General features: G+C 36.2%; 1 protein-coding gene across 1 annotated transcript; it reads right to left on the bottom strand.

Annotated features, from left to right (window-relative positions):
• Positions 1-389: 389 nt before the first annotated feature.
• Positions 390-1,145, bottom strand: LOC145271789 (uncharacterized). The gene has a single exon (XM_080127010.1). The coding sequence runs from the start codon at positions 1,143-1,145 to the stop codon at positions 390-392; it is 756 nt and encodes a 251-aa protein (XP_079983136.1).
• Positions 1,146-15,877: the final 14,732 nt, after the last annotated feature.

Below are 15,877 nucleotides of genomic sequence, written 5' to 3'. Positions count from 1 at the left end.
TTTTACCCCAGAGACGGAAAGTTCCGTATTAGCGTCTATCAGCCGACGTCTTCGCATGTCCACTAATAGGTTAAAGTGGTGCAGAAAGTCTGCGCCTAGTATGGGGTACAGTAAGTCGGCCACCGTGAAGACCCACGTAAAGTCTCTCCATAATTCCAAGTCTAGAGAACGAGAAATTTGACCATACGTGGGGATTGCCGAGTGATTTATCGCTTGCAGTGTGATTGGCGATACTGGTGGTTTTTTACCAAGGAGTTTTAGCGGCCATATGCTGCAAGCGGCTCCCGTATCAACCAAGCAACGTGCCTGGGATAGCGAGTCTATAATAAAATAGGCACGGTTTGCGTGCATACCTGGTGGAGAGCTTGCCGTGCTCAAGTCCCCAGACCTTAGTTTTCCTGGTTCGAAAACGAACAGGGCATTGTGCACCTCTGTGCCTCTGCTCCAAAACGGCTATGGTAAAAGCATAGCCCTGGCGTGTTAGACTGGCGGCGGCGATGGGGAGATGGTGAGCGACCTCGGTAGCGGCGTCTGGGCGATGGTGCTCTAGTTGTGTTTAATTTTTTTACCTCTTTGGTGAGACGCTCAATAGCGTCAAGTATAGCCAAAGACGTGGCGTCTCGGCTTGCATTCCCAGTCGCAGCAGCATGTGTAAAAACTTCAGCCTGTGGCTGAGGGATCGCAGCGGTGGTAGGTCCCCTAGAGAATTCCATCACCCTATCCGCTGATGCTGCTATGGTATCTACAGATTGCTTCTCAACCATAGGTGCCAAAATTGCCATTACTTGAGATGGCAGCCTCGAAATGAAGAGCTGCTTTATAAGGGCACTGTCGGCCGGGACGTCTTCTGCCAGTTCTCTCATTCTACGGTCCCTTAAAAGTTCATCATGGACCAACGTTTGGAAACGCCTCTCTGCTGAGACTGACGTTCGGAGCAGCACCTCCCGCTTTATGCTTTCATAGGTAGAATTAATGGGGGTGTCTGTTATCAAATCCTTGATAACTGGCGTCAACGATGCGGGGAATGCACTGAATAATATGTGCAGTTTTGTCTGCTCCGATACGTTGTTTGCCAAAAAATGGGATTCCAATTGGGCAAACCAAACTCGCACGTCGCCAGCAAAGGCAGGCAATACGGTGGACATGTTTAACTAACGAAAAAAAAAAAAAAAAAAGGAACAGACCAAAAAATATTCAGTTATCCGACTTGAAGGATAATGCCAAAGGAACACGAGAAATATTGGAAGTACTAAAAATAAAAAATAAAAAAAAGAAAGAAATATACTTTTATGGGTCCCTTCTGGGAGGACCGAGAAAAAAAAATCTATTCTAATAGGAAAAGGAACATTTAAGCCGAAGCACGTGTGGCGTGGGGTATTTAGAAAAGGTATCGAACTGTACGTAGTAGGAGAAAAAAAAAATATATATATATTTTTTTTTTTTTTTTAAACAATAAAATAAATTGATAGACTATGCTTTTTCTTTTTATTTTTATATTTCTGGTAAAATAGAAAAACTATGTGTGTGTGTGTGTTTTTTATATGAAGCAAGTACTCACGTTGGTTTTTTCTTTTGCTGGCAGGGGAAGAATATCCGTTTAAAACGTTTTTAAGTCTACATATGACACGTGGTGTTTGAATTGCATGAATGTGTCCGGCGGGGATGTTTTTTTTATTTTTCCGTGGGGGAACAATATGTCCGGTGTTGTTGAATGGTTTTCGGTGATAAGTATTTGATTTTTGGAAGATGATTTCGGGGTTTTTTTTTATCGGGGAAATAGAGAGCTTGTTAGCTGGAAATGGCTGTTTTAACCAAAATTCTTTTTTTTTTTTGTAAAATATTCTCTATGGAGAATATCAGGCCGCTTTTTTGTTTTTTTTAGTTTCCTTCGTTTGTAAGCCGCAGACACCTTGACGCCGATACTTTTGACGTGTATGTGCGTTTTGGAGGTGGGTGAGAGGCCACGTGGGATTTTTTTAACACAAAGAATTGTCCTTTTTTATTTTTGGTTGGTAAAAAAAAATTTTGTTTCTTTTTGTGCGAATCCCTTCGAAGAATTATATATATATATATATATGAAATATTATTTCTTCTTTCAGTCTGTAGTTGTTGTTCGTTTTGAGTGCTCTCCGTAATTTCTTTTTGTTTTTGCAAATGTTTGGAAGAAAGTTTGTACGTTCTCTTTAAAAAATATTCTTTTTTGTTTGAGAAGTTTTTTTTTAACGAGGAGCATCACGTCGGGGTCACCATTTTTAGTGGGGTAGTTGTACCCCAGCTAATTATTTATCTTTTAGAACCCTCGATAAAAAACAACAAACTCCTTTTAACATTGAACCTTTGCAAGTCTTTATTCCACGAGATAATAGTGGTGGAGCTCGAAGTTCTTGAGTCAAGTCCACGTCGGACTGTCGGTGCTGGGCGAGGAGGAGAGGAAGGTGTGTCTTCGCTCGCGGCTCTGTGCTGACTGTTGGATGTCCCTTGCACTCTTTTTGGGAACAGTAGGATCAATGCACCCTGCCTGTCGATTGGCCAGTCTATGGCCGAAGAACTTACAGGGAAGCATTGATCCGCCAGAGAGTATAGTTCATTAGGGGGGGGGGTTGCTACAAGATTTTTGGAATACGCTATTTTCTTTCTGTCACGGATACATCATACAGATTTTCCTCTATCTTTTTTTTTTTTTAATATAGGGGACATTATGGACAAGAATGAAAATTTCAACTAGGATATCTTAAAAACTGTCTTATTTTCTATATTGCGTCTTTAGGAAATAAAAAATTAAAATTTACCCAACTTCATAAGACCCCCCCCACACACATTAAAGATGACCCAGAAACACTGTTTCATACGCAATAACTCCCACATTATCTATTTATTGCTTCATCTCTTGACACCCCTCCCATGGGTTTATTCAGCTGTTACAACTTGACCCGTTTTGTCTCTTCTGTTCTACTTAATATACCATTTGCACTAATATTGAAATTAGGAAACATTAAAGTTCAACAGAATTAATAAACGCCACGTGTAATATCCATGGCATCTCCGACAGTAGCTGGTGTTACTCTTGATTGTATATCCAAAGTAATGGCCAATTCGACAGTTAATGGGGTACTTATTCTACTTATCAATAGGTAACCATTAAGTACATCCATAGCACAATACAGATTTTACCACCTCATATATACCATTCTTAATATAAGTTAATTATAACTTTGGTACCATTTAAAAGAAGCCTAAAATAAACTAATATTTTTTCCTTAAATTTAGCGTACGAAAATAATGAAAATGCGAGACTAAAATTGCCGTCTTAAAACATTGTTCCTATATATTCGCCAGTTTGAAGGCAAAGACATAAGCGTGTTTAATAAATCTAGCAAAAATCAACTAATGGTCAAATTTTCATGAAACTTTCGATGATTATTCACCTTTGAATCAAGTTTTTTTTTTTATTACATTTTCACCCCAAAAAAGGCACAGTGCCATTTTGATGTAGGGGGCTACTATCAGAGATATAAGTTGAAGGGATACTATGTAGGAAGTTGAGCAGCAAAATGTCTGTTCACATTACACTTGAACTTCTGCATGTCAGTACAGTTGGGAGGAGCAGGAAACCGGAAGGGAATTCCAAAGTTTACCAGTTCCGGGGAAGAAACTATTAGAGTAGAAGGCTTTCTTACATCTAGGGATCTCTACTGTGTGGGACTTTGCTACATCTAGGGATCTCTACTCTGTTCAGGAGTGAGAGACTAGTAGCAGATGCATCAGCCCAAATGTGACAACAATACTGCATACATGGGAGAATGATGGCCTTGTAGAGGTACAGGATACTTTCAGGCGTAAGTAACTTTCTAGCATGGTAGAGAGAGATCACCTTCTTCGCAGCAACCTTATGCTCTCGATGTATCTGTTCCAATCATGTTCCGTGTGAACGTTAATCCGAGGAGCTTAAATGAAGTACTTTCAGGTAATGTATCTTTAACCATAGCTTATTAGTGGTTGAGAAGGTTTCTTGCGATTATTAAAGGAAACAAGCTTAATCTTGGCAGCATTGAATGTTACCATCCATTTTTTACCTCATTCCACTACAGATTGGAGATCTTTCTCTAGGGTTTCCACCATTGCCTTGGATATGTGTTTATTTGTTTTCCCTTCATGCCTGTTATAGAGCGTGGTGCCGTCAGCATATATACCCATCTCAGAGACTATTTTATCAGAGAGGTAATTTATGAATATCAGGAATAATAAAGGTCCAAGGATTGACCCCTTAGGCACACTCGCATTTATCTTATATGGTTTAGATGTACGATCATCGAGGACAACCTGGATTCTTCTCTCACTCAAGAAGGATTTAATTATGTTAAGTATTTGTCCAATAATACCATAGAATCCCGTTTTCATGAAATCTTTTAAATATTTATTTTTTATGTATAAACATGTTTTTAATTTGAATTCGTAAATAGGAAATTGGAATAAATTCAATGTTAGTATGTTCTATAAAATAAAACGTTATTTTTCAATAATACATAATATGATGAGTTGAATTACAAAAAAAAAAAAAATATTATCAAAAATAATTAATTTTTAAAAGATTTAAATGATTTAAACTCGATGATTCTGAATGATCAGTTTTAGACATAGAATTTAGATTAAGGTTTTACATTTTTTTTTTTAAATATTTGAATATAAAATAAAAATGATAACTGCCATCGAAATCAACAGCGATTAAAAAATATATTATTGTAAAAGTATTATTTATTGACATTAGTGCTTTCGGATTTTAGCGGCTTCTTACTCCACCCCCTCAAAAAAATCACAACACGAAGAAATTAACTCAGTCCAATTGATAAGAGTATTCTAAAATTTAAAATAACTTGCTACTATGGTTTCAAATGATCTGAAATAACAGCAAGGGGAGACTTGATTCCAAATAATTCTCAAATGTTATATCTCCCCTCTTTGTTTGAAATAGGGTACAATTATGAATATCTCTAGTATCAAATAATCTTTATACACTGTGAAATTTACTTTGTGTATGAAAACCAAAGAGGAGAGATATAACATATGAGAAATATTTGGGATCAAATCTTCCATTGCTGTTATTTCAGATCATTTTAAACCATAGCACGAAGTTGTAGTCTCCCCTCCACAAAGGCCGAAGGATTTGGGGAAATATCAGATATTTTGTAATTCATATGCAAAACTAGGAAAACAAATGACTATGATTGAAATATTTTATGGTTGTAAAAAAGTGCCAAAACTAGGTTCTGGGTGATGAATGATCCCCTTAATGTGTGACCTTATTACCTTTCCAACGGGCTTTTATTTGTTAAATTAAAAAGTAATTATTTTTACTTAAAAAAGGAATTTTAATTCGATCAATCAAACTATAAATATATCTTTGAAAAGTAAAGAAATTCTATTTTTTTGCATTTGAAATTTTCAAGGAGTCATTAAAAAATATTTGTAAATAAAATTTGTTTGTGAATAAATAATTCCAAGTGTAGTATCTATGATGGAAAAAAATTATTTTCTGAATGAATAATTAAAAATTTAGTATCTGCTCTTAGAGAACAAATCCTTTTCGACTGAGGCAATTCTTGCCTATCACAATCTTCATTTATACCTCATGAAATCGACCTTGTGTTTCACTTTGGCCTATTCTATCGACCTCATTATTTAATTGTTTTATTTATTTAAAAATATTGTCACAACCCATTTAGGTGACTGAAATAGGATTTAGCCAATATTCAAATAATTAATGATAAAAAAATGGAAGAGTTAAATTAAACGCCTTTAAGTAACTTTGATATTTAATGAAAAAATCAGTTACTTAAAAGGAACAAAGAACACACAGAAAATAATATCAAATAGCTTACCCTTCGATTTTTTTATCATAAATTATTTAAATATTAGTCAAATCCTATTTCAATCACCTAAATTGGTTTCGATATTACTTACAATCAACTTATTTTTCTTAAACAATATTTTAGTAAAAAAAAAAATGAAAAACTATTCTATGAAAGGTAGGTAGACACCATAATTGTATAATACCTCACCGATTCAAACTGAAACATGCTTATCACAATATTCTTATGAGGATTTATACTAAAAACAAACCCTTCTTATACTTTGTAACATATTCCCATTCTATGGAGGTCAGACGCGAACGCAGACCCATAATTTTATTATACCATCTGTCTTCAAACTGAAACATACTTATCAAAGTGTGCTTATGCAGATAGATATCAAAAGTCATTTTTTAAAGTTTGTGGCATATTTCCATTCTATGGAGGGCAGGTACGAAATCAGACCCCCACAATTTTATTATACCATCCCTGTTCAAAGTGAAACATACTTATCAAATTATTCTTATGCGCATTTATATCAAAAACCCTTGGTAAAAGTTTTTTGGTCCCCCAACAAAAGGAAGGTGGACCTGTAAATTCACCCTTGTCCATTCGTCCGTTCGTCTGTCCACACTTTTCTCAATAACTACGCCTTGGAATTTTTTGAAATTTTTGCACAAACATTAAACATGATATGAGTAAAAAAGTAACAGAATGGATTTTCCTGGAAAATTCTGGTTGCCCCCCCCCCCCCCCTAGCGATGCCATTGAGGTTAAAATGGCTAAAATTGACACGTTTGTGTTTATTCAAAAAAATTGATGCCTTGGATTTTTATAAAACTTTTTGAAAAGTTGTAACTAACTGATTTCTATATAATTTTGTTAGGGCTAATAAAAACATTCCATTTTTAGGACTATTTTACCATATTTGTCCAAAATTTTCTGTGTATGCCTATTTAGCAGTTTTGCACGATGGTGAACTCAAATTTAAATATGTTAAGGTCTTGGGGACTTTTGGGGCTAAATAGGAGGAGGGCAAATGATGGACTTAGTCATTTCTTTTTTTTTTTGCATGGTGCTGAACTCAGATTTACATATGTTAAGGCCTAAAACTGCACAGTTTGTTCATTTTCACTAGGATTTGACGTCCTCTGAGGACTTTTGGGGCTAAATGGGGGAGGGGGCAAATGCTGAACTTAGTCATGTTTATGTCTTGCTCACTGTACACTTACGCCGGACCATGTATGCTTCACTTGTTTTTTTTGCTTTTTATTTCCATTCTTTGGGGTCCAGACGCACACGCAGACCCCACAATTTTAATAAACCACTCTGTTCAAAATGTAATATACCTATTTTTCTTCTTTATACCTCTTCTATCATTGTATGTAATCTGTTTAGTATAATAGTAAACCATATAGAAGCCTATTCATGTACACACACACTCACACACACACACACACACAAACACACACACAGATTCAGCTTATATATATATATATATATATATATATATATATATATATATATATATATATATATATATATATATATATAAAGCATAGTAATTCACACCCAACTAACACTATTAACAGCAGGTGTGAAGCGCTTTCCAACCGAAAGGCAAACAAACAACCAAATTAGAATAAATAAGCCATCAACAGAACGATATATCGTCACAGAATCTTGCAACAAATGTTTAGCTGAATAGAATATTCTAGAAACAATGAAATCCTATTCGGCTCTGGCGAGTAAATAGTAGGGCAGGAGATGTGTAAGAAGGAAGAATGTTGAGGTAATTGAACGAAAAGCAAGGAAAGGAAAAACAAACATTTCAAGGACGAAATGTCGGAACAGGTAAACAAATCAAATTTATAAAACTCACTATGTCCGTGTGTCTGTTTGTTTGTCTCCATTTTGTAAAGTGCATCTTCCCTGAGATGCAAGGTCACAGGGCGATGCGATGTAGGTCAAATGATTGCAATTTTTATATATGTATGTTTCTGTGACAAGCATGCTCAGAAGCGCACAAGAATTGTGTGCCAGCGTATGAGTCAGGCCTACCTGCGGGTAAAATGAATCTGGGACCTTCTGATTGCAAATCAAAAGTCTACCAACGAGCTACATCCATCCTAACCACAGTGACGATTGAGTTTTGACCAACGGCTATAAAAAACAAGCCAGTAAGTCATTTGGGGGCATTGAAAAAGATTGCTCTGTGTTACTGCATTCAAGATGGTGTCGTGGCATGTCAATTCAATGGTATTGTTCTGAGCTTGTGTTGTGTCGATCGACGGTATTGTTTGGGATCATGTTGATTCGATCAACGGTGTTGTTTGGGATCATATCGTGTCAATTCGATGGTATTGTTCGGGATCATGTTGTGTCAAGTCGACGGTATTATTCAGGACTGTGTTGTGCCGAATCCTTGGAGGCATTCAGGATTGCATGAACAGACTTATTCAGGATCGTGCAGTCATGTGTAATATAAATATATATAAATTTTTATATTTACTTTTTTTTTTGGTGTTCTCTCATGAAGCAATAAGCTATTTCAGCCATCATGGCCTTTAATCCAAAGCTCATACCAGCATTTGATGGCAGTGACTCCGGACCGTCAGTAGTGGAGTGGTTGGAGAAAGCTGAACTGATATATCAACTGAGTGGGGTGAAGCACATCGAGTGCGTCATTCCAATGTGTTTGTTGGGCAGCGCATATGCTGTTTACCAGCAATTAAGTGAGGAAAAGCAGGCAGATTTTGAGTGTTTGCTTTGGATCCCTTTGCTCCATTTAAGTTGCAGCATGCTATCTCAACCAGGTGAAACAGTCGACATATTTTTGGCAGAACTACATAGGCTTGTGGTCCTGTTTGGCAGCATATTGGATCAATGCTTGCAATGTGCATTCATTGCTGGATTGCCTGAATATGCGGAAGACTTTTTATGAGCATCCTCTCAGATGGATGACCTAAATCTGTCACACGTGCTGGCACGTGCACTCGTGCCATGTTAAAGATCTGCAGAGGAGTTCCAGAGCAAGCTGCATTAGCTGCACGGTCGACACAAATCACACCTAAGGAGACGGACACTTATAATTGCAATAGATTCAATCATAGGGCAAGCGATTGTCTACTGGATAGCGCTATGGGCAGAGATGTTGATGTCAAGCTTCAGAAAACTATCATGTGTTATCGATGTCAGCAGTGTGGACACATTGCTCAATTTTATCCGGGAAACGAGCAAGGGGGCAAGAATTCAGCGCCAATCCTCTAAACTAGAGTAAATGGCGCATTGCTGATTATAACTGTTCACATCAATAGATTATCACATACAGTTCTAGTGGATACTGGATGTACACAGTCACTAGTCCGGAAGTCATGTTGCAAGGAATGGATGAGGAAAGTGACCCCTGTGCTCACAGCAAATGGAAGTACATTTAGCTGCCGTGGAATAGGAGTGGTGCAAGTGAACCTTGGTGCAATAGAAGTCTTAGTTGTAGATAGATACTTACTGAGATTTGATTTATTGCTTGGGCTGAACGCAATCAAGCAACTGGGAAGAGTTGCTATGTCTAGTGGCGATGAGATAACTTTTCCACATTTCAGCAAGTCCAATTTTGCTGCTATCACCATTACCAAGCCTGACTTCTCCACAGAGTATGAACAGAACACTCGAAAGTAGACTACATTGTGAAAATGGGCTGGTGAGAAATAGACTTGCAGAGTATCCAGCTCCAACACAAATTTGTGAGGAATATGATCACGAACTGCAGATGTGGATCGATAATGGCTGGCTGCTGCCATATCCTGAAGATGAACTTGGCTCTCCAAAAGGTCTAATCCCCCTCATGGCTGTTGTGCAGGAGAACAAACAGAAAGTTTGGTCCATTATGGATTATCGGGAGCTAAATGAGTATGTGGATGTGCATGTTGCTTACAAAAATTGAGGGAATGGAGACAGCAGGAACCAAAATTTGCAGTGCTGGATTTACACCGAGCTTATTTACAACATTTTTGTGAATGAAAGTGTGTGTTCTGCAACCTGTGTTAAGAAACATTTGGAGAAGTTTGGTCCGGGAGGCAAGACCCCAGAACAGCTGAGATTGGGCTCATGCATGTTGGGATTACATGTCCAGGAAGAGCATGGAAAATTGTTATGGTGGCGTGGAAGTGACCTTCCAGCAGTGCCCGATAGACTTACTCACCAAATTTTATTTTCAGCGTGCAGGAAACTAACTGGCCATTTCCAGGTGTGTGACTGGTTACATCTGATGACAACTGGATGACAAAGTGCAAGACCCTCTTCTAGCATGGATAATCAAAGACATTTGTTTGATAGCAGCCCAGATCGATCCAGTGAAAGGTGACTGGTTTATCTGTAGAGAAGTGTTACTGTGTAGGTGGACGCTAGTTCCATTACCACTGGCGTAGTTGTGGAAAGCAATGTTCCGTGGCAGACGATGCAAGTTGGCTCTGAGCAGTGCATGAGAACAAGCACATAAATTTAGCTGAGCTTGATGCTGTGCTGCGAGATGTCAACCTTGCATTGCAGTGGAAAGCCAAAACCGTACATTTACAAACGAACTGTGCATGTGTATATTGGTGAATAACTGACACCTTGTCTGGACAGACGAGAGTGCACACCAAAGCTGGCTCGGAAATGTTAATTAGGTGTCACCTCTCCACGCTCTTGGATTTGGTCTCGGAATATGCACTGAAGATTGATGTAGGGCTCATTAAGTCTCATGATAACAGAACCGACCAACTTACTAGAGTACCACAGAGATGATTAAATGAGATCCGTAAAGTGACAGAACCCTGAGAATTTGCGAGTGCCATGGCCACAGAACAACATGTGTCTCAGATACAGACAACTCACCAGTGTGATGGTACTTTGTGAAGTTAGTCAACCCATTAATAATTGAAACTGAAATGCAGGCGGTGGTTGGGGATTGCAAAGAATGCCAGTCTATAGATTCAGCCCCAGTGCATTGGAAGTTAGGTAGGCTGGGGCAGGGTTGCTATGGATATTATCCATTTTGGCACTCAGTTGTACTTGACGTTGATAGATTGTGGCTGTAGCCATTTTGCCACTTGGAAGCAGTTGCACTGACAGGATTCTGTTAGCGTCATTAAGCAGTTGGAGAGTATATTATTTGAAAGGAGACTGCTGATCAAATTTCTCATGGATAATGGTGCAGCGTTTTGTGAAAAGGTATTTGCTGAGTTTACACAAATGTGAGGTGTGCACACTCGATTTCAGTGCGCCCACTTATCCTCTGGAAATGGAATAACTGAGAGGTCCCATTGCGCAACAAAGTGCATTGTGGTAAGAACAAGGTGCACAATCTCAGAGGCAGTGTACTAGCACAACGTCATGCCTAAAGATCACAAGACAGCCATGACGGAACCTGTGAATGTGCTATACATTTATAATATTCGTGTCACGGGTATCGATGAAGTGATGGTGCTCGACACTACAGTTGCTAATCTGTGCAAGGAGGGAAATGCAGTTTGAGTGAAGAATCTGCAGGAAATGTGTACGATGTAGTTTGGCACAGGGATGGTGACAAAAATCAATAGCCAACACTCAATCTCAATTGACGGATGAAGTATTAGCTCTATAATAATAAATATGAAATCTGTATGAATTAAATTATCATATTTAAACATAAAAAAATATTAAAAATATAATATCTAAGAAAAATGCGATTTTACTCAATTTTCTGTAAAAATTACTTTTAAATAGAAACAACTTTCTACTCGAAGATTTTTCGTAATTTTTGGATATATTACTATTTTCGGTATGACAATTAAGTATGTAATATTATTTTGCTTAAAACGACATATTTAAAAATATCGATCTGTCGACTGTATATTAAAAAGCACCAGAATATTGTACGACCGAGCTAAACTGGGCGAGCACTAGGGAATAATATAATAATCAATATAGAATTGGATCTATAATAATAAATATGCAATCTGCATGAATTAAAATGTATTCAAATGTTCATTACGATCGGGAAACACTGCTGCTCGTGTACAAAAAAAAACACACAATAATTACATGGCCAGAAAATTTCAAATTGTTAATTTGGAAATGTCGCAATTAGATAATTTCTCTTACAAGCGAAAAGTTATGGTGCAAATCCAGAATTAAACCTATTACAAAAAAAAACAAAACAAAAAAAAACAGAAAACTTTTTATGATGTACATGCTCGTCACGGAACGAAAATGTCATATTCAAAAAATCACATAAATTGATCGAGCAGTTTTTGTTTTTAAACTAAGAAAAACAAATTGTATGAGGAAGTGAAAGCTCCGATATTTTTTAAATTCATCACTGGTTACTCTCCTTAACAACCTCTCAAGAGGTAGAGATCAACACTAGGCTCATAATGGCTACGATTTGCTATTAATCGGTGACAATCGTCAAAAATGATTTTCTATATAAAAATGAAAACTACTCGATCAATTTATGTCATTTTTTTAATATGCCATTTTCGTTCTGTGTCGTGTACATGCATTATAAAGATTTTTCTGTATTTTTGTTTATAAGTTAAATTATAGACTTGCACCTAAGTTAGAATTAATGCAAAATTATTTTTGGTATTCAAAAAGGAAAATGTATTTTTTTTTTTAATATAATTATAAACTAGCGAGAACTGTGGAAATTCCACTGTTATCATTTTCATTTTTATCTATCTGTATAATTTGCTTCTAATCTGCAGTTTTAATGTGCCTGTTTTATGAGTACTTCCACGGAATGTGCTCCAACGAACTCCCTGCACTTGTACCCGACCCTCTACCGGCATAAATATTCCCGATCCATCCGATTGTAGCAAAATACCACCTATTCACTGTTTAGGTCCCTAGATGTCAAAAGATTTTCTACTCTGAAAGCATCTTTCATTTGACAACTTGCCTTTGGAATTTTCTCCCTGTTTCCTCAACCGTAGCAACATGCAAAAATTAAAATGTAATGAAAACAAATGTCATATTGTCCAACTCTCAATCATGGCTCCCTCATCCCACATGAAAAATCTGACTTCTATCGCAGCAATCACTTTCGCTTCAGCAGCAATACATCTTGTTTGGGAGGAATAATAAAATAATTATTGTAGTGTCAACATCGACTGACACCAAACCAAAGAGTCGAGAATAGTAAAAGAGGAAAGAAAGCACTAACATAACATCCACTGGATGAGTATAAAGAGGACAGGAACTTTGGGGAGTCATTTTGTCCTCCAAATTCCAGTGAAGACCAATGATCGTTGCTAGCGAGAAGCGACGGTTGCAATAACGCAAATTTATTTGCAAAAGTTGTCGAAAGAGGTGGAAAGTACTGAAAATCTTTCTAGTTCCCTAAAAATAATTGTCAACTCAATACGTATTTAATAAATGGAATGAACGTTTTGATTTTTTAATTTATTTTGAATATATCTATTATTATATTAAAAGTCTGCATTTGTTTGTCACCATCTCAAATACTCAATGGCGCAATGGATAGAGGCGTTGAATTTCTACAACTCCAGGTGAACATTGTCTGAAAATAGCAGTTTCAATCCTACCCAAAGCAAGCCAGAGGTTTATTTGGCCAAAACGTAGTAAAACAACTACCACTATGGAAGGCAGTAATTACTGGGAACACAATTACGAGACTCAGCATTCTTAATACGTTGCGGTTAATCATATGAAGAAGGCCAGATGATGAATTCGCCGAAACGTGGTGAAATAACAACTATGAAGATGAAAATAGCAATCCACGAATAAATAAATAAATACACAAATTACTCATCTCAAAGGATTCCAATAAAAAATAAAGTATGCACTGTTTTTTCAACTGGGTTGAATGACTGTTTGAAAGATCATGTATATCGTCTACAATCTCCCGAAGATATATTCGTTAAATTGAATAGTAGTAGGGTGTTTTCAAAATTGGATTTGTTTGATTTACTTTCAGGTTAAATTCAGTGAATAATGTTCGAAGTACCTGACAATAAAACACACATAAAGGAATTTTAAAACGTAATCGCCTTCCTTTTGGATTGAAAATAGCTCCAAATCTATTCTAGTAAATAACTGACACAATGTTAGCAGGTACAGAATATACAATGGCATATTTGGATTATATTTTTAGTAAAAACGAAAATGAGATCCAACACAAAGCCCATTTTAGAGCAGTATTTCAGTTATGAAAAATGCAAGAGAAAATATTTAGGGCAGATTATTGACAATAAAGTAAGAAAACCAGACCTAAAAATGGCTGAAGTTATTAAGAATATGCCGCACCTAATAATGTTGCAGAATTTTTCAACTTTCTGACCAAAAATTAATTGTTTTTTTTAGATCCTCATGAATAAATATGCAGTTAAAAGATAAATAATGCAACATTGTTTACCATATTATCAAAAAAAAAGGACTGCAAAAAATCTCATAGAAAAATTTCTTGAAAGCTGGTGCATTTTTAATTTAAAATTAAAGTCACATGGGAATCTACTTATATATAAAAGCACTTCATGAGCATTTGTGTGTGCATGTGAGTTCTTCCCCTCTGGATTCCAAAACAACTGGACCGATTTTTTAAAAAGTTCACACAAATGTACTTTGTCTCTGGAAATGTTCTTGGATACCTCCAATAAGTATCGATAATCAAAGAAATCCGATTAAAAAAGTAACAATCCGATTTTGACCAAAGTTAACACCCTTTTACAGCCTAACATCACAACTGCATTTGATAAGTCTTATCATCACACAAGCAGAAGGTCCAAGTATAAAACATCAACGGTAGGTTTTTTGATAAGACAGGGGTACGTTCGAAATGAATGTTTCTGTTTAGAGCACAATTGAACCATGATACTTGACTTTTGCATTTTAAACTTTAATTCAAGTCATTATTTATAAAAACAATTTTATAAAGCCAACAGTTGATTCTTTACAGTGCAATGTAGACTAAAATATATTGTGAACCAAATCACTGTGGGAAGGCATATGAAGCTTCCTCCCGGCGCATCGCAAATGGGTTTCCACCTAGAGCAGGCAATCAATCGATTTAATTGAAAAATGGGTGATTTTACTGATTTCGATGACAATAAAATATGAGAAGGTGAAACATTTATTGATCATCATTCAATCCCAGGCAATGTCTGATCTCACTGCTATATATATATATATATATACATATATATATATATATATATATGAGTTTTATAACTCTTTGTGAGTCAGAAACACGGTGCAGACCTTTTTATTTATATATTGCCATATTTGAATTCAGTGTTTCTGACTCACAAAGAGTTATAAAACTCATAAAAAGTAAGATCTTTACACTTATAACTTTTAAGAATTTCTATTTCCTTCCACCTGTTTTCATCCTTTTTTTACCATGGGAAAATATCTGTTTTTCCAAGGACCTTAAATCGGTCTTGGATGAGTTGTTTGGTGAATTCTCACCATTCAGCGAAAAACATGTAAGACGAATTATACTACTAATAAAATAAAACAAGTTATGATGCAAATGCATCTTTGGTTTTGTATGTTTACTTTGTATATATATATATATATATCTATATCCATATATATATATATATATATATATATATATATATATATATGTATATATATATGTGTGTGTGTGTGTGTGTGTGTGTGTGTGTAGAGTGGAACAATAAATTTGTTGCTCTAACCCTAACCCTAACCCAAAAAACACTACAGCATTATTTTAAAACTTTTATTGAAAAAATCAATTCAGGTAACTTGATAATTAGCTGACATCTATTTCATGTATTCGCCTTTAGCACTAATTACCGCCTTGATACAGGTCTGGAACTGGGAGCATGCTTTTTCCCAAGCAGGCCGCCTGGAATTGCCCGGTTATAAAATACGCTTAAGTATGATATTTTGATTAATGTAGATTTCGTATTTACTCAATATATAGTAATGATTTAAAAAGTTAAAAAAAAAAAATGACTTTTACGACACCACCGAGAATCGAAACCAAAATGTTTAGCTTACGATTTACTTTCTCCTTTGAC

The sequence above is a fragment of the Euprymna scolopes genome, chromosome 4 (genome assembly GCF_053919585.1).
Source record: "Euprymna scolopes isolate OS-2025 chromosome 4, ASM5391958v1, whole genome shotgun sequence".
Classification (NCBI taxonomy): domain Eukaryota; kingdom Metazoa; phylum Mollusca; class Cephalopoda; order Sepiida; family Sepiolidae; genus Euprymna; species Euprymna scolopes.
Note: the sequence above shows the minus strand (reverse complement) of the source record. Positions and strands in the feature narration are given on the sequence as shown.